Below are 26,053 nucleotides of genomic sequence, written 5' to 3' on the forward strand. Positions count from 1 at the left end.
ATAGGGCGTGATTCTCCTGCTGCCAGTGAAATTAAGCTGCTGTTTTACTTGTAGCTGAGTGCCTTCTGTCTTCGTCTTCCTTTTTAGGGCCTGAGGGGCAGACATGGCCTTAGGCTTTGAGAGCTGGTGTCTCAAGCCGAGGTCTTTGTAGTCAAGGACTCGGATGTTGTGGAGTCAAGGAAGTTTCCCATCTTGTAAGAAGCCTCTCAGGGGACTCTGTCTCCCAGGAAGAGAAGAATCACAGCATCCACACTCTCCAGTCCTGTGTAAACCTCATGTGTTTGCACTGGGTTTTGATATATGATGTGCTTGTGTTTTTTTCTCACCAACATCTGGATGCTGCTCTTCCTGCCCATGGCAGCAATCCCCCCTGCCCTCTTGTGTCCTCCCCACCCAGACCAGTCTCCAGAACCCTTATGGCTGAGGAAGTCCTTAGGGCGAGCTCATTTTAGGGCTGCCTTTTTTGTTCCTATGAAAGGCTGCCTTTGCAATCTGATGTTCCTCTTGGATCCTCTCTCCTGACCTAACTTCTTTAAATTATGATTTTCTTTCAGATCATCAAGGTGGCCTTGGAGAAGAGCCTGGCAGCTGTGGAGACCCAGAATGTATGTCTTCCCCCTCCTTCCTCAACAGGAGGGGACAATAACAGAGGTCTTCAGGAGGAAATGCTCCACCTGAGGGCTGAGATCCACCAGCACTTAGAGGAGAAGAGGAGAGCTGAGGGGGAAATGAAGGAGCTAAAGGCTCAAATTGAGGAAGCAGGATTCTCCTCTGTGGCCCACATCAGGTAGGACACCACCCAGAGAAGGAAGGCCTGTCCACCGAGAGGCCACCATAGCCAAGGAGTTCACCTTGCTGCAGCCAAGGCATTTGTGCTGCTGTAGGGCTTCTTGGTCCACATCCCAAGCTCCATGTGTTAATGGTTCAAATTCTTTAGAGAAAACTCAATAATATTGGATAATGGTGATCATTCAAATTATTTAAATCTGGTCTTAATTCAGTACAATAGTGCCCATTATTAGCCATGTATTCATGAGTGAAAATCTCCCAGTTGTATGACAGGTGTTGCTCTTTTGCATTGACTGGAACATAGGAGAAATCTCCTACTACCCATGATGCTTCACTGCTGTGTGTGGAACCCAAATACTCCATGAGGGAGGAGGATTTTTACAGGGGCCCCTTTGTTTCCACTCAGCTCTCTCTTAGCAGCATGAATCCCTAAATCATGGAATAGCAATGTTAATAATCTCTGCTGTTTTGTTAACTTTACAAAAGTGGTATATAGCTGATTCATTGGTTAGATTGGCCACTCTGTTTTTTTAAAATATTTTATTTATTTATTTGAGAAAGAGAGAGACAGAGATAGGGTGAACAGAGGTGGGGAGGAGAGGGAGAAGCAGACTCCCTGCTGAGCAGGGAGCCCGATGTGGGGCTCAGTCCCAGGACCCTAGGTTCATGACCTGAGCCGAAGGCAGGCACTTAACCAACTGAGCCACTTGGGTGCCCCTGGCTACTCTGTTTTTAAAGCCATTTTTTCAAAAGATGCTTGGGGAGCATGCTGATAATGTAGGGCTAATCCATTCACTCCTTCATTCATCCCTGAGGGTCATAATCATTGTGGCCTGTTGTTTAGAACACAGCAGTGCAAAAGTACAAATTTAAATCCATGCCCTATTGTTTCCCTTCCTATTATGTGCCACTTAAACATGCCCACGTCATAGAATAATCTTAGCGCTGAAGAGGACCTTGGCGTCTAGCCTAATCCTTATTTCAAAGTCAAGAAAACTCTGGTCTAAAAAGTTCTAGCAACTTGCTCAAAGTTGCATATTAGTCCATGGCTAGACCCCTGCCTCCCAATTTTTAATATCTAAGCCTTTTCTTCTATGCTATATACTTTGTCAAACAATCTTGGAAGTATTCTTGTGATCATCCTTCATGCTGGTTCTTTCACTCTGAATTACCATGATATTTCTTCTCCTCCTCCTCCTCCTCCTCCTCCTCCTCCTCCTCCTCCTCCTTCTTGTTCTTCAGAAAGAGAGCTCAAGTGGGGGAGGGGTGGAGGGAGAAGGAGACAGAGTCTTAAGCAGGCTCCATGCCTGGTGTGGAGCTTGATGTGGGGCTCAGTCTCACAACCCTGAGATCATGACCTGAGCTGAAATCAAGAGTTGGACGTTTAACTGACTGAGTCACCCCCATGATATTTCTTTCTACTGAAGTGAAATTCTACTTAAGCGAAAGCGTAAGGTTTTTGTTTTTGTTTTTAAAATAAGCTCTATGCCCAACATGGGGCTTGAAGTCATAACCTTGAGATCAAGAGTTGTGTGCTCTACTGACTGAACCAGCCAGGTGCCACAAGCAAAGTTTTGCTTAACTTTTTTTATGTGTAAACTTGATTAAGCTCATGGGTAAGAACAGTACATCTCTTTTGATCATACAGCTGAATATACAATCAAACCAAGTGCAGATACCTCCATGGACTATTTTCTTTTTTCTCCGGAGTTACTAAGCTGAAACTCTGAGCTCTCCACACAACCTTAAGAATCACAGATACTGTGGAAGACAGAATCTATCAAACGAATAGCCTATCTTTTGAGGACACTTTGTTGAGCTTTGCTTTCATCGGTTTGTGTCGTGAAAACAGCGGAGTTTTTCCCCAAAACATGAAGCTAGAACATAATATCAAATATTCTTTTCCATACTACACATGTGTTGCCTTCTCTCCATCTGACACCTCAGTTTTGGCAAAATGTCGCCCTTCCTCTCCATTGAGGAAACTCTCTCCTGGATAGTCTATCTGATTCCTGTGTCCTAAAGTATTTTCTTCCTTGATTCACACTAGATAAGCCCTGCTCTTGGTTCCAAGACTTCAGGATTCTAATCTAACTGTGCATCCTTCCAGGTGTGAATCACTTATTTTCTTTGCCTCTTCTAGTCAGCGGTTCTCAAAGTAGTGTGCTAAGGATCACCCAGAGAACCTGAGTAAAATGTAGATCCGTAAGCCTTAGCTCTAAAGTTGTTGTTTTTTTTTTTTTAAGCACCTCATAGGATTCTGATGGTAGTACTTTTCAGGTCTGAAGCTAGTACAGCAGAATAAAAGGACTGCTCTGTTGAAGACCCTGAGCTTACCAGACCATATATGCTAGTTCATTTAAGCATCCAGTAACTCTACTAGGTACGAGTTATCCTCATGTTATGTAAAAGGAGACTGAGGCTCAAAGAGGTTAAGCAAACTGCCTACTTAAATGAATTGCCTTGTTAAAGCCATGGTTGTTTTTTTTAATCATTTCCATCCAAACTTGGTGAAGGGTATGGTGGGAAGTAAGGATGGAATCTAGAATGTCTTGGTGAAAATTAGTTGTTTATCCATTTTATTTCTTCTGCAAATGTGAATGTTCTATGTGGCAGGATTTGTGAAGGCTCTGGGGATACAGGTGAACAGGACAGAAGATGATCCATCACAAGAGCCAGACATAAAGCAAAGAATTACAGAAGTGCAATTGATTGTAGTTCTAGATTGGTATTATTTAATTCTTTTGTTCCTAGGTCCCACTTTCTCATCCAGTGGTTGAAAACTGACTGATGATAACTAATAGAATTGTAGAATCCATAATAAATTTGTCTAGGCAAGGTCTTTCTTATTGTTTTGTCTTCCTTAACACTGTAAGTACCCTTGTTTATTCCAGAAGCCACTGAAAATTAGAACATGAGGCTGAGGGGATGCCTGGGTGGCTCAGTCAGTTGAGCATCGATCGTCAGCTCAGGTCATGATCCCAGGGTCCTAGGACTGAGCCCCGCGTTGGGCTCCCTGCTCAGCGGGAGCCTGCTTCTCCCTCTCCCTCTGCTCCCACTTGTGCTCTTTCTATCTAAAATAAATAAAATCTTAAAAAAAAAAAAAAAACATGAGGCTGAATGACCAGGGTAAAGACAACTAGACCGGTGTGTTGAGTCCAAGATTTTTAGGGACTGTGTTGTCACCAGGTGGCTATGGAAGTGTGGGCAAGTCTCTCCTCTTCTTGAGTTTTGGTTTCCTTGTCTATCAAATAAGGGAGTCCTTGTTGGTCTCTGAGGTGGCTTCGTGCTTTGGGGGTATCTCTGAGTCTCTGCTGGACCAAGATGGGGACTACAGGAAGCGAGGCCAAGAGCGGAGCCAGCCCCTCATTGTGTGTGTGTTTCCTGCAGGAACACCATGCTGAGCCTTTGCCTTGAGAATGCAGAGCTGAAAGAGCAGATGGGAGAAGAAATGTCTGATGGATGGGAGATCAAGGAAGACAAGGAGAAGGGCGAGGTGACAGTGGAAACTGTGGTAGCCAGAGGGGGTCTGAGTGAGAATAGCCTTCAGGCTGAGTTCAGAAAGCTCCAGGGAAAACTGAAGAATGCCCACAACATCATCAACCTCCTCAAAGAACAGCTGGTGCTAAGCAGCAAGGACGGAAATAGTAAACTTAGTCCAGAGCTCCTTGCGCGCCTGGCCCGGGAGATTGACAGAATGAATACAGCGCTGGTCTGTTCTCCTGAGAAGCCCCAACGCCAAGAAGAGGAGCCCGTGACCATAAGGCCCTGCCCCAGACCCCAGGGCCTTGACCTTGGGGCTGCACTCATAGTGGATGGCCACCAAGTAAGTGCGGGATTAGATGGAATGAAAGACCTGTGGAGAAGGGCTGGTGGTAACAGTGTTTACCTTAAACAGTTCTGCCCCATGGGTCATGAGGGTCTGAGGAAGGGCACCTTTGCCCCCAAGCGGTGGTAATAATATTGTATACACATTCAGCCTTTATAAAAGCTTTTACAACCTTATCTCATAAATATTAATTGGGTGATTACTTTTTCATAAATATTTCTTCAGCACTTAATTTTCCAGATGACACAGTAGGCATTGGGCAGCAGGCAGTAAGACCTGGTCTCTGCCCTGTAAGTACGCAGTACGGTGGGGAAAGATGGCACAAAACAGATCATTTCAATAGGATGTGGTATAGGGATGCCTGGGGGTTAAGGCAGCCCAGACAAGTGGTGTGTAATGACATCTCTCCTTATCCCTGCCATTTTCATCACAGCTCATCCCAGGTGTCTGTTCCTGAGCCACAGGAGGGGCTGTCAGGATCCTCATAATGGGAGGGGCTTTGCTGAGTATTGAGTAAATAGGGAATATAGAGGATTTGGGGGGGGGGGACAAGGGTGGGGCAGGAGCACAGGGAGAGATGAGGAGAGGTGTCTACACTCCTCTTTTCAACCACTGCACCAACATATACTGAGAGCTCCTCACTGGACTCTACTGGCGCTGTAGTATGTGCTGTAGATACAGAGATGAATAAAACACGATCCTAGCTCTGCAGGAGCTCGGAGCTGGAAAGCAAGCCACTACCAAAGGCCGTGAGGAATGCTGTAACAAACCCATGAGTAAAGTCCACAGGTTCAGAAAGGGAAGGAGCCGTGACTGGCTGGTCCCTGTGCTGGCTCTTTTCACAGCTGGATAACCGGCCCCAGGCCCGAGACCCTGGGCCTCAGTCAGAATTTAGCCTTCCTGGATCCACCAACCACCTGCGCTCCCAGTTGGCCCAATGCAAACAACACTATCAGGATCTCCAGGAGAAGCTGCTGATATCAGAAGCCACAGTCTTTGCCCAGGCCAACCAGCTGGAGAAATACAGAGTCATGCTTAGTAAGTCTTAGGTTCACCATCACCAAGGTGTCTGTCTTCTCCCTGAGAAACTACATGCTTTGCAGACTTCCCTTTTCTTTCCCAGCCTCAAAACAAATTTAATCCTGACCAGGTCCTAGAACTGTGGAAATGCATATTTAACTTCAGTTTTTGCACCTGGCAGAGAAGAATAAAGAACAAAGCAAGTTTGCAGTGAGCATATAGGGAGGAAATGGGCCAACATTTAGGTTTGCTGATTTCTGGTATAGTCAGCAAAATGCTTTACATCTCTCAACATATACTGATAGTTCCTCTCCTCCTCTTGGCACCAAACCATATTCTTCAAAAATATGTCATCACCGTTGGTTTAGAATCCATGCTTTCTAGTAGAGCTTTCTGGGGTGATGGAAATGCTTATGGGGCACATGAAATGTGGCTAGTTCAACTTGGGAGTTTTATTTAATTTTAATTAATTTAATATGAAGTAGTCACATGTGGCTGATAGCTATCTTATAGAACAGTATGGATCTCGATGTTTTAGGACTCTAAATTAGTTCAGCTCCATTCACGTATTTACTGAGCCTCTGTGGATAAAGCAGTTGCTGGTTTCACTGGGGCTTCTAGGGATGATGATTTGTATAATACCCAACTTAAAGATGTCTGGTCCCTACAAAGTCTCAGTTGTTGGAGGTGAGATCATCAGTGGCAAACAGGCTCATCCTGGTGCAAGGAAGTCCTGCCTGGAGTGGGTGGTCTTTTCTCCCACTTGAGTCCAAAGAACCATCCATCCCACTCTGGCTCTGACCTCCCTGTCCCCTGAGGGCTAGGGCACATGCCATTGAGGTTGAGGGGGTACGTGGGACATTCAGAGCCTCCGTGACACCCTCTGTCTCTTCCCACGCAGGTGAATCCTTGGTGAAGCAGGACAGCAAGCAGGTGCAGGTGGACCTCCAGGACCTGTGGCCGAAGTGAGAATGAGGCTGAGCGGGAGGAGAGCACCAGTCCCGGTAGGAACACAAGGGAAGGGCTCACCTGGCCTCCCTGGAGTCGCCCTTCACATCTAGGAGCTGTTAACCAGTCCCACACCTGATGAGGAGTAGGGCTGAGGGGGTGCTGTAGACTGAAGGGGACCCCAGGACTAGCAAGGCACAGGAAGTTTGGCAGAGAAGTCTTATCCAATGTGAGGCTGAGTGTGAGTTGGAATGTCTCTAGTTTTCAACATACTCTGTTAATTAAGAGAAGAAAAGTTTTATCCAACAGATGATCGTCTAAGGCTGACTTTTTCATGAAGAAACCAGATGAGCTTTCGGAGATATGCAAACCCTCAGCTAAAAAGACCTGTTTTTCCATCATTAAAGGACTTTGACTGTAGGGACACCCACCAAACTGAAATCGAGAAAAGAAAAAACACTCCGTGCAGTAGAAGGTGACTGTGCCTCATCTGCAGGGCTGTTGAGTGGATAAGAAATACCAGGTTTGAATGCTAGTAACGTGCAGGGCTGAATAAAGTCCCGCTTCAACTTTTTCTCTAGGACTTCTTATCCCCAGCACCAAAGCTGCTCCAGCTACAGCAGCATGCATAGCTTTATTCAGGAGGATGTCTTTGTCTTTTCTCAGAGTGTGAGGAGCATAACAGCCTCAGGGAAACCATCCTGATGGAGGGGCACCTGGGCTCCCCAGCGGCCAGCTCCCCAGGGAAGAAGCCCTTGGAGAGCCCTCGAGGGAAGCAGGAGGAGTTCCAGGCATATGGAAAGTCGGAAGACATCTCTGTCCTACATAAGGACATCAGAGACCTGAAGGCCCAGCTGCAGAATGCCAACAAGATCATTCAAAACCTCAAGAGCCAGGTCCGGTCCCTCTCAGTTACAAGCGATTATTCATCTAGTCTGGAGAGACCTCGAAAGCTGAAGGCCGTTGGCACCCTCGAGGGATCCTCACCTCACAGTGTCACTGATGAGGATGAGGGGTGGCTCTCTGATGGCACTGGGGCTTTCTACCCCCCGGGGCTTCAGGCTAAAAAGGATCTGGAGAGTCTGATCCAGAGAGTGGCCCAGCTCCCGAAAACTGGAGTGGAAGGGAAGCTGGCAGAGGAGCTGAGATCAGCCTCATGGCCTGGGTAAGAGGGGCACTCTTTGGACCCTTATTTGATTGATGATGTCTAAGTTTGTGTTGGAGGTGGGCTAGCCCAGGCAGGTAGAAGAGAGAACCTATCAGGGCAATCAGAAGAACACCCGCTTAAATGCTAGGCCTAGATCTGAAGACAGGTCAGTAGGCCCTGCTGGGAGACACCAGGTCTCTGAGATCTCCTCTCAGGAATCTATTAGTAAAGCGACCGGATATGTGGTGTCGTAGTAAGACTGGAGCCAGACTGCCTGGGTCTGAATCCTAGCTCTGGAACTTCCTAACTGTATAACTTACTTAGACTTTCTGGGCCTCTTTCCTTACCTATTAAATGAGGAGAGTAAGAGAACCTATCTCAAAGGGTAGTTATTGGGTTTAAATGAATTAGTATAAGTGCTTATAATTGCTTAACATATATTAAGCTCTCAGTACTACTTACCATAACTGATACTGTTATTGATACTTTGTATTGAAAAACACTGGGTAGACTTCTATCTAGGTATCTGTCCTTGTTATTTGCACTGAATGTCAAACCATCCAACAGCTTAGTGGCCTCAAACAATAATTTATGTGGATTGACGGGGCTCAGCAGAGTGGCTCTCACTTGGGGGTCTCTCATGGGGCTGCTGTCCAGTGGTGGCTGGAGATGGACATAGCTTCTTCCTTGATGTGTCTGGCAATGTGGTGCTCCTTGGCTTCTCCCTTTCCACCCTTAGCTTCTCGTCTTCCAGGGCCTTTCTTCCTGGGGTGGGCCTCTCACAGTATGGTGGTCCCAGGGTGGTTCCACTTCTACATGGCAGCTGGCTTCCAACTGACAGGAAGTAGAAGTTGCCAAGACAGTTAAGAGCTACTCCTGGGCTTGGCACAATGTCGCTTCCATCATTATCTCGGTCGTGGTGGTCACAGAGCTTGCCCAAATTTAAGGAGGTGGAGAACAGCCTCTACCTGCTAATGAGAGAAGGGGCAAAGGCACATTTACAAAACATCATGTGGAACAGGAACTTGCGTAACGGCCATCTTGGCAAAATACAGTCTGCCGTAATATAGACGGTCTTCCAAATAGAAGGCACGAAAGATCCTATCTAGACTTAGGATTAAGTGATTCCTTCCCCTCCCCCCATGTTGGTTTGTTTGTTTATTTTACATATGCTGTCCACCCAATGTGGGGCTTGAACTCACGAACCTGATATCAGGAGTCGTGTGCTCTTCTGACTGAGCCAGCCTGGTGTGCCAGGATTAAGTGATTCTAATCGTTGAATTTATTTTTATTTATTGTGTTTGTTGAGTATCTACTCAATAAATACATTTAGTGTTTCTTGAGTATCAACGGTGAATCTACACTCAACTAGTCCTGTGAGGAATGTAAAATTTGGCATTGTATTTACGTCCACAGGACTTAGGATTCTTCTGGACATATGACTAATACATATAAAACAGCATAAGAATGATGGCACACTAAATTGATGTCGCGTATCAGAGCAGGATTTACTCTTAAGTACCTTCTTTGGTTTCTGTGCCAGAATTTGGCGTGGGGACCTCCTTAGAGATGTTCTCACGGAAATCTCTATTGAAGGCCCATAATTTAACATTCACTCATTTTCATTCCTATTTTTTCCTCTTGTCTCCTGTATTAGGAAATATGACTCCCTGATTCAGGATCAGGCCCGAGAGCTGTCGAACCTACGCCAAAAGATGCGAGAAGGCAGAGGTATCTGTTATCTTCTCACCCAGGATGCCAAAGATACAGTAAAATCTTTTGAGGACCTTCTTGGGAGCAATGACATTGACTACTACCTGGGGCAGAGCTTCCGGGAGCAGCTCACCCAGGGAAGCCAGCTGACAGAGAGGCTTACCAGCAAACTCAGCACCAGTAAGTTGACCATACAGCTTTGGCACACACTCAGTCACTCCCACAGCTCCAGGCCCAGGTGGCCACCACACCTCCACCACAGCCTTTTCACCCAGGTCCTGCTTCCACTTCATTTCCTGGGGCCATCGCAGGATCGGGACTGGCTGGTGGGGAGCACTGAGGAGGAACACAGGGTTGGGGAGGTCATGATTGCAATGGCAGAAACTGGAGCACTCGTGGCAAGTGGCCTTTAGGAAAGCAGGCTGTGTCCATCCAGTGCTAAGGGGGAGAAAGGGAGAAGAGATTGGAGGACCTCATCATAGTGAAAAGAGTCTGACCTGAAAATTGCAAGACTCAAGCTGTGCCCTGGATGCCGCCATTAACTTGCTTTGGGCAATGACTTAGCCTTTCAGTGTCTGTCTCTTTGTTTATTTCATGGTGTCGTACATGAATATAACCCCAATATAGTGAAAGCACCCTGCCCTTTGGATGTGATTTGGACACTGAATGTCATAGTGCAAGGGCTAGGAATGTTGGTTATCATTGGAGCTCTTTACTTAGAAAACATTTCCTGGGAGTAACCCAGGGAGTACAGCAGGATCCGAGTTGGGGGCCAGACATCCCACATGCTGGTGGCAGGTGCAGAGGTGGGACAGGGCGGTTTGTCATCTCCTCGGAGCAAGAGTGGGTTCCACATGAATGCTGTGATGGGACACACAGCATACATCTGCGAGTCAGTCTGTGGCAGGCTTGGAAGCTGGAATGGTCCAGAAAGAAGCTGGGCAAGTGCCTTTTAAACTTCTTTGCATTGATTTAGGGCAGAGGAAGTCATGATGCTGTTCACCAGGTCAGGGGAGGTCTGCCTGGTGAGCTCAAGAGAGCCTAAAGGTCTCCCCTCCGAGGATACAGTCTGCAGCCTTCCCAAGTAATTCTCCTACATGTCCTGGACATACACAGAGGAGTCACCACTCTGTACTTGTGCATTTATAATGTGGGAAGTGGGACCTGTTTAATTTCTTACCATTTCTTTCTGAATTTGGCTTACAGAGGATCATAAAAGTGAGAAAGATCAGGGTGGACTTGAACCGCTGGCCCTCAGGTAATTTGAAACAGGATCAGGAACAAGGCCCAAGGGGTCCAGGGTGACTGCAACTTTGCAGATCAGGGAGGGGAAATGCTGATTATAATGAATTCATTTATTCATGGAACACCTTAGCCTAATTCTTTACGCTCTTTTGCCATAATTCTGTTGATTTCTATTTGCATATTTATTCTCCAGGCTTGGTAAACTAGAGTTGGTCTGACCCAACAGTAAACTAACCAGGGTCCAGGGGCCCTTGGCACCCCCAGAGTTCTCCTCTGCTTTCCTCCTTTGTGCTACTAAGTTGGCTTACCCTGAGTTGAGTTGGCAGCTAGTTTAATAATCGTTCAATTTCCTTGGGGGAAAAAAAGAATCAAAGAACCACAGTACAGTTCCTAGGGGGGAAAGGCCTGGACGTTGCAGATGCCTGGGAGGCTGCAGTATCTCAGGAACCAGTTTTCCATGAATCACTGCATAGACTCTTATCATGTGTAGTAAAATACAGGCTCAAAATCTGTTGTAGCCACCAGTTCAAGCCCCTCTGTGTCAGAAGTGTGCTTTAGACCACTTTTTAGACCATTCTCAGAATACCTGTCATGAAGAGCAAAGTGTTTTGGTTCTGTTTTCATTTCTGATCCATCACAGACACATATGTGGGCTGTACCCTCAATCAGCCAGATGATTCCACACATCCTGCTCTTGGTTGTCAGTGGCAATGCCAAGATGCTGTATGTTTCTCACTGCTCACCTTCAGTTACTGTACTTACCTTCTTGGAGACTGATAACCAGCAGCTCTGCTGGGGCCACACTTGGAGCAGCTGTGCTTTAGAGGGCTGGCTGGGGCTCCGCTAGTCCCCAGCATCTCACGGGGCCAGTGCCCTGGGTGGCTATTGCACCTCCTCCTCCCTCTGCACCCCACCTACCCTCCGCCCCTAATCAGTGATAGGTTATTTTGATCGTTCTATGCCAGAATGGTTCCCTTGACTCCTGCAGCTTTTCCCGTGTGCCTTAGTCAGGACTAGTTGGTCCAGTGACCTTGGCTTCACCTGTTGTCCCCCTTCACCTTAATAGGCTCAGCAGGGAGCTGCAGGAGAAGGAGAAAGTGATTGAGGTCCTGCAGGCCAAGGTGGATGCCCGGTCCCTCACGCCCTTCAGTAGCCATGCCTTATCGGACTCCCAGCGCTCTCCCAGCAGCTCCTCCTTCCTGTCTGATGAGCTGGAAGCCTGCTCTGACATGGATGTAGCCAGCGAGTACACGCACTATGAAGAGAAGAAGGCTCTGCCTGGCCACTCAGGTAGCCTCTGCTTTCTGGGTGGTACCACTTTTCTCCAGGCGGAGAGGAGACTTCTGTAGCCAGGCCTTATAGCTCCACCTCGGTGTGTATCAGGCTGAATGTGGCTCTGGGACCAAGCACCAAGCACACGCCCCAGTGGCTCAGGATCTTTGCTGTGCTCCTGACTCCACAGGGTGTCACTGGGTCTCCACTGGATGTGCATGCTGGTAGACCCAAGGGGAACTGCAATAGGAAGAAGGAGAAGATCCTGGAAGGCTTTTCTTCCCCATTGCTTCATGAGCATAGACTGCTGACTTCCTTCTTAAAATGGGACATCTTCTCCCTCCTGCAGTGGCCTTGCTCACTCCATTTCCTGAGCCAGTATCCCCTGAGTATCTGTCAGTGGCCACAGATGCTGTCGGTTCCACCTGGTATTCTTGGAAACGCCATTTCCATGGGTTTCCATGTCTGGGCCCCACTCTCACCTCTAAGGTGGTTTGCTTCCCTCAAGAAGCTATCTGCAAACAAGGAAATGAACCCTGCTCACAGTGCTTGTGCTTGGTGCTTTCCCAGAAAGCAAGGCTCTGCCCTGGTACCGCTGGTTAAATATAAGGCCAGATTCCAGTTCTTTGTCGACCACCAAACATTTTCTTTCATTCATGGGTTTTGTAGATTCCATCCATCATTTGAGTCATTCCGCTGTACTGTCTTCTAAGTCATCAGCAACCAGTGCACCTCAGGGGGTTAAGGCCGAACCCAGCAGCAAACCCATCAGCTTGCCAGCTCCCCAGACCCCCCCCCCCCCCAGGAGGCCAGCCAGGCCCATCCAGGTATGCGACAGCCAACACGGCCAGAGCTTTGTCTCCTCTTCCTCAGCAGCCTGTTTGACTCTTCTTCAAGGACGAATGTTTCCACTGTCAGGGGCTTCTCTGCAGCAAATCCTAGACGAAATCAAGAGGCCATCATAGTTCACCAACTGTGTCTGCGTTTTCTTTGTTTTAAATATTGTAGACAAATCAGAGATCCACATAGACTTGGATCTGCATCCCAATTTTGACCAGTAGTTGGCAAATCATTTTAAAGTAAACATTTTCATTCTTTCATTTCACTCTGGGGAGCAAAATGTTTCTCCCAGGATTTCAGTAGCCAAAGAACAAAAAGAAAGTCCCTTCTGCTGCTCGCCTCTAAGAATTACCCATTTTATCTGCACGGTGGGTCTCTGCAGCAGCTCGGGATGTCCATGTCCTCAGACTAGCTTCTGTTCACATCACACGATCACTCACGGATTTATGAACTGGCTGGCAGCCCTTGGTATGTACCTAGTGCATGTCCTGCAGCCAGTTGGAGGGATACATTTCATTTACCTGCCCCAACCGAATTGCCAGGGGGTCTGCTGTTAATTAGGGCCCCACACCAGTGATGGCAGGGCAAAGGCAAACCTTGTCCTCGCCTCCTACCTCCTGCCATCACCAGCTGGATGCCTTCAGTGTGGCTTGTGGTAAGGTGCCCGAAGAAACACGGTGCTTTCCTTCTGCTGCCCCTGTCTCTCCTGAGAACAAGTCAGCCAAAATCTTAAGAAGGGGTTGTGTCTGGCTCTTTCTGAGCCGGGGCTCAATGTTTCTGGGCCAGAGTAGACAGCAGCTGGCCCAGGAAGTCATGGGGAAAAGCTATTTGCCTAGCCCTGTAGACATCTGTGTAAATGCTTTGGGGTCAAACAGGGCAGAAGGCCAGGGATTTTAAAATCAGAACGCCTCCCTGAAGGATGCCTGGCCTGTGTTACTTGGCAATGTGGGTGTCCTTGCCATGCTGCTCTGATAACGTGTCAGCATTCTGGGGCGAGGGATGTGATTAGAATGTATTCATTCTCTTCCTTGGAAGGCATTCTCCGCAGGTCAGCCTTGGTTTCTGCTCCCTCCGAGGGCTACCTGCCATATAACTGTTTTTAGGAAAGAGGAGACGGATTCAAACATCAGAACATCGCAGGGTCCCTAGAGACCTGTCTGTAGATGGGCTGCATCATGCTCATCTGTGAAGATTTATTTTAAATGCAAATTTCTAAGCCCCCCTCCCAAAGTTTATGACTTAGTAGATCAGGGCCTGAAGAATCTGCACGTATTAAGAATTTTTCCTGAGGGATGTGAATGCCCAGCAGGCATGCAAGCTATTGTGTCTGAGTCACTGCAGCAAGACCTTTATTTTTCATTTGGTGAATGAACCCATTGATTTGAGATTCTGAGGTTTGTTTCCATGATGCTCTTGAATTACATGCATGAGGAATGCACATTTCCCCACAGTGGTAGCCCGCTCCTGCCCTCCTCAGGGTGAGCCTTCATGCTCTCAGAGGAGTTCTAGTTGTCGGGAGTCTTGTCACAGGAGCAAGGACCGACTCATGCCCGGGGCACTTGAGAACACTGAGGCACAGCCGTCCTGACCCATCCGTACCTGGGATGGCTGGGAGTGGCTCCCATAGCTGCCTGGGTTACAGTTCTGCCACCTTGCCTTCTAGAGCCAGTGGTTTCCAAGATGAGCATAGAATATGTATGCCGGATATCCCTGGCAAGGGAGAAGGAGGAGCGGTCAACTAAGCCAGCCTCTTGGATAGCAATGCTTGCCTTTTGCCTTGTCCGCCAGCACCACGTGGAATGATAGCCACCCCGCAGGGAGACATCTGCACAAGAAATAGTTTCATCTTCTCCATCTTTTCCCCGTTCCTTTCTCTCACTTTCTTTCTAATGACTTGTCTCCTTTCTTCCCAAGTCTAGGCCTTCATTGTCCCTCCATACCCACGCTGGTTAGACTTCCCCAGGCACCACTGCCCTCAGCTCCCCCCAGCTTCCTGCCTTTCAGCTCCACTGGCCCTCCCCTCCTTGGCTGCGGTGAGACACCCGTGGTCTCCTTGGCAGAGGCTCAGCAGGGGCTGCAGATGCTGCAGAAACAGTTGGGAGAAAGTGAGCACTTCCTGCTGCATCTGTGTGCTTGGGCATGGCAGCCCCACCCTGCGTGGCTCTGCATGGCTTTGGCTTGGTGGCAGAGTTCTTAAAAAGAACATAGGGTGTACACGTTGCCAGCAGATGGTTGACAGATGGCCCAGCTTGCTTTTTTTGGGAAATATATTTACTGTTGTCTTGCTGGTGTGTGTGTCTCATCGCTTCACCAGGCCCTAGAGCTGCTCCTCTCCTGCTGCTGACAGTGTGGGGTACCAACGAGTATGCTGAAGGCCTGACACGCCGGTGATGTGTTTGTAGGCAGGGCATGGGCCACAGCTTTTGTGTTGCCTATGTGAGACGAAGAGGCCATGAGAAAGACGGCCACTTTCCGGGGAATCCTTTCCAGGCCTGTTATATTCTCCTCCTGTGAAAAATGCTCTTAATCAAGGTGAGATCCTGACATCATCAGGTGGAGAGCCAAAAGGGTAGTAGTAGTAGTAGAGGATTCAGAAGAGGTGACTAAGCCCCTCTTCCTATGGCACAAGGTTCATTTCCACCCCTGGACAGGTGACATGTGGGCGGCTAGAACCAGAAGCACAGACTGTGATACCTGATTGTAAATTCTGTCCTCTGACTCCCAGAGATCATTGATCTTATCAGTTACAGACTGTGTGCAGTCAGTCAGCTTTTTGGAAAGGCTTTGATATATGTATGGGCTGGATGCCTCATAAAGATTTTGTGTGTGATCAATTATAGCTTAGAAAAAAATAAGGAAAACCCTCACATGAGGAATTTGCTCTCTAGTAATGCTAAAACGAAAACAAAAACAAAAACAAAAACAGCACCTAGAAATCAGTTCGATGTTACCTTAAAACCACATTCTGTGCCTTAAAAAAAAAATAACTCAGGTGAGCCAGAGATTGATGGTAAGGGTCACCAGGTGCTGTGTCGAGTAACCTAAGACCACAGCTGAGAGTCATACACCTGAAACCCCAGTTGTCATTTACCCCACCTTATTTCTTTTGTCAACGCTGAAAATGAATACACTGTCTAGTCTACTCTGTTCCACTTTGATTCCCAGAACCAATTAGGTAAAACCCTTTTTAGGAGAGTTTGCACATGTTCCTTTTTTGCAGGCAGGGAAGTCTAGAAGACTGCCTCCTGCTTATTGCAGCTTCACGCAGGGGTAGCAGTCTAGGCTTACCCAGCAACACGAACCTGTTCTTCCCTGAGCCTCACACCACTTGCATGATAGGTAGAGTCAGAGTAGGGGACTAAGGCTTAGGGGAGTAGAGCTACTTGTTGAAGGTTACTAGTAAGTGGGAGAGACGGGCTTGAATCCAGGTCTTCTGCTCCCAGTCCTGTTTTTCCATGATACCTTTTCTGCCTAGGATGGTTTTGTTACCATCCTGCTCAGAGCTAAGCTCGACAGATTCTGGAAGCCCCTTGTAACAACCTTTTCTGTTTCTCTTTAGAGATCAGTAGAAGGTTCTGATGTCTCTGATCTAGAACTTGTTATTTTAGCAGTTCTGGAACCAACAGTTGATGGATAACAAATTTGTCCCATATCAAAAGGGCAAGAATGTTCTCTAGCTTACTTTTCTTTTCCTTTACCTTTCCATACTTGTCAGTTTGTCTTTGTCCCAAAGGAAAAATAGGACACATCTGTACATGATAAAGGGTCTGTTGATATGTGTTGAAGTCATACCTAGTCGGAGCCATTGACCAGAGTTTGGATGGTCCCAGCTTTGGTGAGCAAGATTATAGCCCTGTCTTGTCTGTCTGACCTGAAGCACAGCTCTCTCTGAGGGTCTACAGCTTACCAGTGTTCCTTGTTTGCTTTGAACAAAGCTTCCATGTGGACAGTGGTGCATGGCGGCTTCTCGGGTCACCGTGGGGCAAAAATCTCCTTGTGCTAGAATCTGTCCAGTGTCTTTGCATGGTTTAGGGCATGTGCTCTATGTTGTGTGACCAGGGCAAACTGGAACATGAGAATACTGATTGCTGTTACTGATAGACTTGGAACCTTCTACGACCTTGGTTAAAAAGTAAGCTGTCAACACAACCCTTTGCGTTGTGTTGGGCTGGGGAGGAAGGGGGTGTGGAAGAGGTAGGAAATCACATCTTTACTGAATCCCAACTAAAATTTAGATGCTGAGGGGCGTGTGGATAGCTCAGTTGGCTAAGCATCTGGCTCTTGTTCTCAGCTCAGGTCTTGATTTCAGGGTCATGGGTCCAAGCCCCACGTTGGGTTCCACACTGGGCATGGAGTTTACTTAAAAAAAAAAAAAATTCAGATGCTGACATTTCTCATCGCTCTCTTTAATTCCCAGTGATCCTAATGAACATCTAGTATTTTGCAAATTGTGGAGGGAGAGACCCAGGACAGTACTGCTCAAACTTTGCTGCGTATTAGAATCACCTGGGAGAACTTTAAACCATCCAGTGCCTAAGCTGTACCCCCAGTTAAGTCAAAATCTCTGGGAGGTCTGGGCTTCAGTGTATATTTGTTTACATTTTCCAAGGTGACTCTAATATGTAGCCAAATTTGAGAGCCAGTTACAACTGGAGATAAAAATTGACAAGTGCCAGTTGCATTATCCCCTCAGAGGAGTTTGGCTTGGTTGGAAGGAATGATGACCTCTTCCTCTTTGCTTCGGGTGAGCTATCTGTTTACTCTGCTGTCCATGCTGATAATCCCTAAAAGAAAGCAGTCTTCTGAATGTAAATATCCTAAACTGCAGCCCTGCCCATCTCTCTCTGTCTCTCCCAGAGACTTCTTTTTACATAGAAGCAGAGATGATTTGGCTTAGGGGAAGGCCGATGATTTCCCAAGATCTATGAAAGCATAAGCCTATGTTAAATGAAAGGTCCTACATCCCTCCATGGATGCTAGTACTGAGCACGTCTGTAAATAGGAATGTGCTATATCCCCTGACTTTGGGACTGAGTTCTGGAATTTTCCTGGGCTCTATCAGGAGGAATTATAATAGAAGCCAGGAGTGGGGCCACTGGACTTTTCCTTTTCCTGGTGACTTTCAGATACTTTATCCATCCTCTGCCTCTTGGTGTCTCATGCCAGCAAACACATGGGGTGAAAGTTATGGCCTCTAGGGTATGGTCTTCATCTAACCAGTATTCTGCAACATACTGGGATCTCTGACATCGCACGTCCCCTTTAGTGTCCATTCTTAACAATCCCACACTTCGTTGCTGGTCCTTCCCTTCCAATCCTCTCTTCCTCACTCCGGTTTCTTTCTGCCCAGGTGTCAGCACCGTCCATCCTCCTTCCCCAGCTGCATTGCCAAGCAACCATTTAGAAGCCACCTCTTCCCACTATCTCAACCCCGCCCAGCCCCACTCTCCTCTGAGGGGCAGCACAGAACTGGGCAGAATCCTGGAGCCTGGCTACCTGGGCAGCAGCAGCCAGTGGGATGTGATGAGGCCTCAGAAAGGGAGTGTATCAGGCAACCTGTCCTCAGGATCCTCTGTGTGTCAGCTTGACTCCAAACCCACAGGTAAAACATGAAGCTGAATGGGTCAGCCTATGAAACAAAATCTCATTGAGAGTCTACCCCTCTCCTACCTGGGCAGGGGCATTTTTCATCTCTCTAGTCCCCGGCTCACGGAGTGGGGATAAAATGAAAGGGCTGGACCTTTCTAAGTGGCCCCCTTCGGCCACCCTTCACAGGGCCTCAGTGCTATTCAGGGGCCTGGGAAAGTCTGGGACACATCCTGTGCTCTCACACTCATGTCATTAGCCACACGGGAGAAGTTCATGTCCATGGACTTTTATCTCCTCTCTGAGGCTGGAGGAAGGGCTTGATGCCTCATTAAAGAATGTTCAGTCAAGAGTCAGTAAGAGGAATGGTATCAGGGCAGAGTGAGGTCTTCCCTAATGCACTCAAGAGAGAAAGTCACACTTAGGTCACCACACCTTTCCAGATACTTCAGTTATTTTTCTAAACCATGTGGAACTCCCTCGCACCAGTTACACTGGTCACTGCACACTTATATTTAAAACTCCCTCACACTTTCGGGTGCCTGGGTGGCTCAGTCGGTTAAGCATCTGCCTTCAGCTCAGGTCATGATCCCAGAGTCCTGGGATCGAGTCCCACATTGGGCTCCCTGCTCAGTGGGGAGCCTGCTTCTCCCTCTCTCTCTGCCTCTCTGCTCTGGTCATGCTCTCTCTCTCTCTCTCAAATAAATAAGTAATCTTTAAAACTCCCTCATGCTTACTGTGTGTAGGAGGAGGCTTTGCACCAGGCTGTCCTGGGGCAGAAAGCCAGTTTGGTCTTGGAGCAGAGTCGCCATGTTCCTGAGTGCCCATGTGAGAGAATGCAGTTAGTGGAAGGATGGGGATGTTTAGGGATCCTGCTGAGGAGCTGCTGGCTGAGCCCCACCCCCACCTGGGCCCCACTAGCGACCAGGTTCCCCACCTCCCACCTCTTCCATGTCCTGGCGGGATGGTTGCAGGGGCTGACCTGCTGGAAGAACATCTTGGTGAAATCCGGAACCTGCGTCAGCGGCTGGAGGAGTCCATCTGCATTAATGACCACCTGCGGGAGCAGCTCGAACACCGGCTCAGCTGCACGGCCCGTGGGAATGGTAGGAGAGGCCAGAGCTGCCCACTTTTGTCAGGACTGGGGAACTTCCGAAGGGAGGGCCCTTAAGCTGAGCTTCACACTTTTCAAAGCACCATGCTAGGATTTTCTCTACCTGCCCCTTCCAAACAGTCTGCCAAGGCAGGTGGGGCCCGTCCTCTTATCCTCACTTTGTAGATAGACTGGAGCTAAGAGAGAACTTTCCTCATGGCAGAACTAACAAGGTGTGTCCATAGTGTCTGACTTCTCATCCCATCCTTAATCTTCTCATATAAGTGCCTACTGACCTCCCTGTGCCTTGCCATGTGATTGGCAGGTGGTAGAGCCAGGTCAGCGGGCGCCCTCCCCCAGCCACTCACTGAGGTGGCCTTTCTCCCGCTACTCTCCTCTCTGCTGTCCCTTGGAGGCCATTCCTTCTACACACCCTCATCCTGCCCGCAGCACAGAAGCTGCTATTGCAGGGCCAGAGCCTCTGGAACAGCTGCAAGCTAGGGCACGTAGTGGGGCCTGCACAGAACCCACTGGTAGGAGGCACACAGAAACCAGGCATTTGGCCCACCAGGCTTGGGGTCCAGGCCTCGAGTACCCAAGCACTGCTGCTGGGTTGGGACAGTATTTCTGGAGGCACAGAATGGGTAGCTTCTTGAAAGTGTCTCTTACCCAAATGTGTAACTTGTCTGCTTGCACTTTCTGGGACAGGATCCAGCTCTAATTTCTACGGTCCTGGCCTGGAACCCACATCCCAGCTCTACAATGAGAACAGAGTCCTTAAGGAAGAAAACCGGAGCCTTCAGGCTCAGCTGAGTCATGTTTCTAGAGGTGGGTGGTAAAAGCCACACACTGTGCTCATTCCCGGTCCCTTTCCCCATGGGCACACCAATCATGACTTGAAGCCAAGAGAAGAAGGTGGAGACAACAGCTAACCAGATCCGCCAACCCAAAGTCCCATGGCTGTCCTCAGTCTAGAAGGGGCTGCTTCCTGAGAGGTCCTAACCATGGGCCCTCACACTCCGAGTCTCTAGGGACAGAAATAGCTCTGGGAAATCCACAACCTCTGTGCAACCCATAGATACTCAGATATTCAGTCATTAGTTATGAAACTGGATACTAGTTGGGTGTCTGTTCTACCTGTCCAGACTTCACTGCAGCCTCATGTGTCTCTCCCGGTACTGAGCTGCCATCCCCATCTCCTCACTACCTCCCCTTACTCACCCACTCGGGCTCCTCTCTGCTCAGTAATCCTCAGGACTTTGTGTCGGGAGGCACCAGCCAAATGTCCTCCAGAGCTTTCCAAGGGGCATCTATTCGATGGGCATCCAAGGGGGAGAGGGCATCATTTCCTCTGTGACCTGGGGGGCAGCTGACCTTAGTGTCAATTGACTTGATCAAATCAATATATGATCAATAACAAATTACATTTATCTGCAAATATTTATTGAATAGCCATAAAAGACTAATAGTTTCCTAAAGGATTAAACCCAGAATGAAAGAATGCTTGTGAAACGGGAAGAGACATCAAGTGGTATTTCTAAATTTGCCTCTTCAGAGCAGGAAGATGTGAGGGGAAAGGTCACTGATGGGGAAGTAACGAGTCGTCACAGATAAGAAAGAAGGCACAACTGCTAAACCACCATTGCATGCCGGGACAGGCTAGCACAGACCTCACAGGGGAGAAGACACTAAGATGTGAGCAAGCACAGTCGACCAGGCCCAGGGACTTCCCGCCGGACCACTGACAGCACCTACAGCCTGATTCTCAGCGTGCCTGTCCTTAGTCTCTGAGAAATCATGTAGATCATTGAGATGCCACAAGCCCAGAAAAGAATAGATGTCCCCATTTTCAAATTGACGAATATAATACATTCTAAAAACCGTAGACAAGAAATCTTGATGTTGCTCTTTGGCAAAATTCAAGAACGGATTATCACACAGAGGGTGTGTGAACTTAAAAACAGTGAGCATTAGAAACCACAGCGTTTTTGGCGCTTGGGTGGCTCAGTTGGTTAAGCATCTGCCTTTGGCTCAGGTCATGATCCCGAGGTCCTGGGATTGAGCCCCGTATCAGACTCCCTGCTCAGTGGGGAGGGGAGTCTGCTTCTCTCTGTCCCTCTGCCTCCTCCTTGCTGCTCCTGCTCTGTGTCTGTCTCTCTCAAATAAATAAATAAAATCTTAGAAAGAAAGAAACTGCAGCATTTTCTCCAAAAGCAGGGTAGACCTTGTAGACCTTATGAAATCAGAAGATCAAGAGCATTGCCCAGATGGAGGCTCCCCATTCCCCAGGGAGTGTGGATGTAGTGACCTGACACCCTCTGCCTCCCTAAGCAGCTGCAGCATTAGCTGCCCTCCTGTTGCCTTAGTTCTCTGTGTCAGGATGGGTGAGCCTGGGCTTCTCTTCCTGATGACTATTGGCCCCACGGTAGAAATCCTCCTGTGTTCTGCTCACCAGAGCACTCCCAGGAGACAGAATGCCTGAGGGAGGCTCTGCTGTCCTCTCGATCACGGCTTCAAGAGCTGGAGATGGAGCTGGACCACCAAAAGGGGGAAAGGCAGCAGCTTCTGGAAGACTTGAAGGAGAAGCAGCAGGAGATCTTGCATTTCCAGGAGGAACGCCTGTCCCTCCAGGAGAAAGATTCCAGGTAAGAGGGAGCCCAGTAAGAAGGAAGGTGGCCCTGTTTGCAGATTTAGAAGAAGGGATATTGGCAAGACAGGTATTGGCGCCTTTGGGGACTCTCAGTTTCCCCTCTGCTAGTCCTGATTTATGGATGACTTTGAGCAGAGGGAAGGACTTCTCTGGGAATGCCTTTTTCATGCCAGAGTTGGGAGAGTAACACCCTGTTTTAGAAGGCTTCAGCATATCAGGGGCACCTGGGTGGCTCCGTCAGTTTTGTGTCTAGCTCAGGTCATGATCTCAGGGTCCTGAGAACAAGCTTGGTGCTCAGCTTGGAGTCTGGTTGGGATTCTTTCCCTCTTCCTCTCCTTCCTCCTCTGCCCCTCCCACTGCTTGCAAGCATGTACTGTCTCTCTCAAATAAATGAATAAATAAATAAATCTTTTAAATCATAATAAATGTTAGTAATGTGAAAAAAAAAAAGATTCTCTCTCCTTCTCCCTCTGCCCCTCCCCCCAACACTTTCTCTCTTAAAAATAAATAAAAAATATAGATAGAGGTTTGAAAATTTTTCTACTGTTTTGTGATTTTTGTGGCCCAAAGTAATGGCAACATGCCCATATATCAAAATCTCTTATGTGTGAACACTTAAAATACTTAGAAATAGAAAAATCTAAACTGTTAAAAAAATTTCCAAATAAAGAGTTTCAGGGCTTTTGAATTCATTTGTTAAAAGAATAAAGAATTCCCATTAGAAGAAAATTTGCTAGCCAAATTTCAACAAAATTTTGGGATATTTGGTACATAAGATAGAAAAAATTGGAATCATAATTCAGTTAATAATCACTGATGAACTACTATTTAGAGCTTTGAATTTTTGTATTACACCTCTTTCTGCTATATTAGCCATAAAACCCAGATTCTAAGGAAATTGAGCTTAAAAACCAGACCATCAGATCACATTATCAGAAAGGGTTAAGCAATGATTACAATAAAATGAAGCTTTTTGCTTCCAAAAAAATGTGTATTATCTTGTGCTATTAATAGGCTTTTGTATTTAATGATAACAAATAACAATAAATAAAAAATTTTAACAAAGATTTAAAAAAAAGGTTTTCAGCATATCAGATCCTGGAGAAAAAAATGTTCAGCATATCAGATCCTGGGGAAAAAAAAAGGTTTTCAGCATATCAGATCCTGGAGAAAAAAAAAGCTATTAATAGGCTTTTGTATTTAATGATAACAAATAACAATGAATAAAAAATTTTAACAAAGATTTAAAAAAAAAAGGTTTTCAGCATATCAGATCCTGGAGAAAAAAATCCTTCCAGTTAGTTTAAGGATATTAGTCTCACCGTGGTGTAGGAAGCATCCACACCCTCTGTCATGAGCATCCCCAGCATAAACCCTAGAACTGTCTGTCACCTTGAGAAGAGCACCAAGGGGCAGTAAGAATACAGGGCTAGTGGGTCTGCTCCCAGCTAATGTAGCTAATGGCATGACTTCAAGCAAAGTTACTTCACCTCTCAGAGCCTCTGTTTCCATATCTGTAAAGTAAAAGTAATGGTCTTCATGACCCCTGCGTTGGCATCTAGGGCTAATACATTGTGATGCAAAGGCTGGCTGACAGCTGATTGTCCTGGAGTGGCCCAGGGGCCCTGGCCTCTCAGCAGGCCCTTGTCTCTCCCCTGCAGGCTGCAGCATAAGCTGGCCCTCCTGCAGCAACAATGTGAAGAGAAACAGCAGCTCTTCCAGTCTCTCCAGTCAGAGCTACAGATCTACGAGGCGCTTTATGGCAATTCCAAGAAGGGGCTGAAAGGTATGTGTTCTCCCTATTCCCCTCCCCCATGGGCTCCCTGCCCTTGCTTAGGATATTGGTGAGGTCTTTACCCTGGGAGTTGCAGAGCTCTGGAAAGCTACAGAGTTCTGCCTCAGAAACTCCCAGCCAGGTCTAGGGCTCCCAATAAGAAGAGAGGGGGTTCTCTCATGTGCAAAGCCCAAGGTTGGTGACATGAGCAAGATCCAGCCAAGACATCCTTAAAAGTAGGCCACAAGAGTCCAACTCTACCTACCTAGATGGCCAGAGAAAAGTTGATCGAAGTCCAAATTATACAGTGATTTTTATTTTTAATTCAGAGAACTGTCCTGACGGCACCATCATGTGAGAAGGTCTGGAATATTGTGAATAATCATATTGGCCACCCATGCAGCCAGTACAGCAGGCAACCAGCTCCCACCCTGACACATTTTCTCCCCCAGGGAGAAAATTAAAAGATGCAAAACAATTTACAGAAATGCCTCTAATAGGATCTAAATTTCAAGACTGGATTGAAATTTTAAACTGTTATATTGAGGACTTTTGCCACCTGCTAAAATACTGCTCTAATGTTGGAAAATCTGCTTCTATTTCCCCCTTGTTGTTCAAATTGGGGGGGGGGGTATTCTAAACATCAAGTTAATAACTCCAACCAGGCTGGAACTGAGGATTGAAGTCAATATGATGAAATTTAGAAAAGATAAAACAAAAAACAACCCTGAGCTTGGTTAAAAATATCAGTGGTAGAGGTAAGGGGATGGGGAGGCCTGAGCCATTCGTGGGCTTGAGGATGTGGAGTTAGTTAAAAACCCACTGGGACAAAGAACTTGTAGGCAAAGGTTGCTACAAAAGGCAATTCAACTTGAGACCGCAGTAAGGTAAGAGTGGTGTCCATATGGAGAGACCATGTTGGAAATATTGTTAGATTGTGGGGCACCATCTTGTAAAAGAGACACTGGCAAACCAGGGACCATAGTGAAGGAGGTCCCTGCCATGCCAAGGGACCAGAAATCTTCAACTGTCAAAGAAACTAAACAATTTTAGGCCTGGAAAAGATCACAAGGAAATGAGAACTGGCTTTAAATATTTGAACAATTATCAGGTGAAAAAGAGCTGATGTGTTTGGTGTCCCTTTAGAAGGCTGAACAAGGGTCAAAGGATGAAGGGCAGTGGAATTTGGACTTAATAATTAAGCCTTCCTTACCACTAGAGCCTTCGAGTGATGGATTGCTAGTTTGTGAAGGAATAAGCTTCCCATCCAAGCCTCCTTTAGATAGAAAAGGATGACTTGTCAAGGATCCCATAGAAGCAGCTCTTGCTTTGGATGGGATGTTAGCTCTCTAAGCCTTTCAATTGTAATTTTTTTTGATCATATGTTTAAAAATTCCTTAAGTAGTATGGAATTTTCTGTATTCAGCCAAATTTGAATTTTCAGAAAACCTGATTGGATTTCCTAATTTGCTGATGAGAAGGTGAACTAGAACTTGAAGAAGTATTAGGCTTACCGCAGACTGAGAGAATAGCGTACTTGGGCTCCTGGGAGCGTCGGGTCCAACCTGCCTGTGGGAGAGCTTTGTAACAGGGAGTGTGAGAAGTCAGGTCAGTTGACGAGACAGCCGCCAGCATATAGAGGACCTACGAAGTACGATGAAAGTTTGCAAGCCATGGAAAATGAGTACGTTTTTCCAAGCAAAATAGGTACTTGATGGGAGCAGAACTGTCAGATGGTAGGACTATTGGGACACGCTGGAGTCAGGAGACATTCGAATCAGGGAAACCACTGAATGGGTGCAGTTATAGGGCATTTACGTGAGGAGACTCTGATCCAAGGTGCTGTTGGGAAGATAAAGAGGAATGGATAGATGGACAACATTTTTTTAAAATAAGCAAAACTTTGTGAGAATTTGGATATAGGGAAAGAAACAGGAAGGAGCTTCATGGAGCTTTGGGGTTAGTGTCTAGAAACCACTTTATCCTGACTACATTTTCTTTCATGCCTTTCTCCTTTCTTATAGGTGTTTTAGGAGTCATTTCAAAACTACTACCACTAAAGCCCCATGGTGTCTTATCCTTAATTCTATAATGGCATGAGAACCATGAATTCTGTGATATCTCTTTCATATACTCATTTGGTCACA

At 47.1% G+C, this 26,053-nt stretch overlaps 1 protein-coding gene across 1 annotated transcript in view; it reads left to right on the top strand.

Moving 5' to 3' along the window:
* Positions 1–26,053, top strand: part of LOC125281748 (myomegalin-like) — a 132,580-nt gene that overhangs the window by 98,263 nt on the left and 8,264 nt on the right. Inside the window, 17 exon segments of the mRNA XM_057310763.1 lie at positions 555–787; positions 4,180–4,615; positions 5,464–5,656; positions 6,540–6,591; positions 6,593–6,642; positions 7,253–7,751; positions 9,391–9,626; positions 10,653–10,704; positions 11,758–11,981; positions 12,633–12,754; positions 12,757–12,790; positions 14,723–14,908; positions 18,154–18,405; positions 19,364–19,495; positions 20,191–20,310; positions 21,938–22,127; positions 23,794–23,918. Coding sequence (XP_057166746.1) covers positions 555–787; positions 4,180–4,615; positions 5,464–5,656; positions 6,540–6,591; positions 6,593–6,642; positions 7,253–7,751; positions 9,391–9,626; positions 10,653–10,704; positions 11,758–11,981; positions 12,633–12,754; positions 12,757–12,790; positions 14,723–14,908; positions 18,154–18,405; positions 19,364–19,495; positions 20,191–20,310; positions 21,938–22,127; positions 23,794–23,918 — 3,136 coding nt within the window.

The sequence above is a fragment of the Ursus arctos genome, unplaced genomic scaffold, assembly GCF_023065955.2.
Source record: "Ursus arctos isolate Adak ecotype North America unplaced genomic scaffold, UrsArc2.0 scaffold_12, whole genome shotgun sequence".
NCBI lineage: Eukaryota > Metazoa > Chordata > Mammalia > Carnivora > Ursidae > Ursus > Ursus arctos.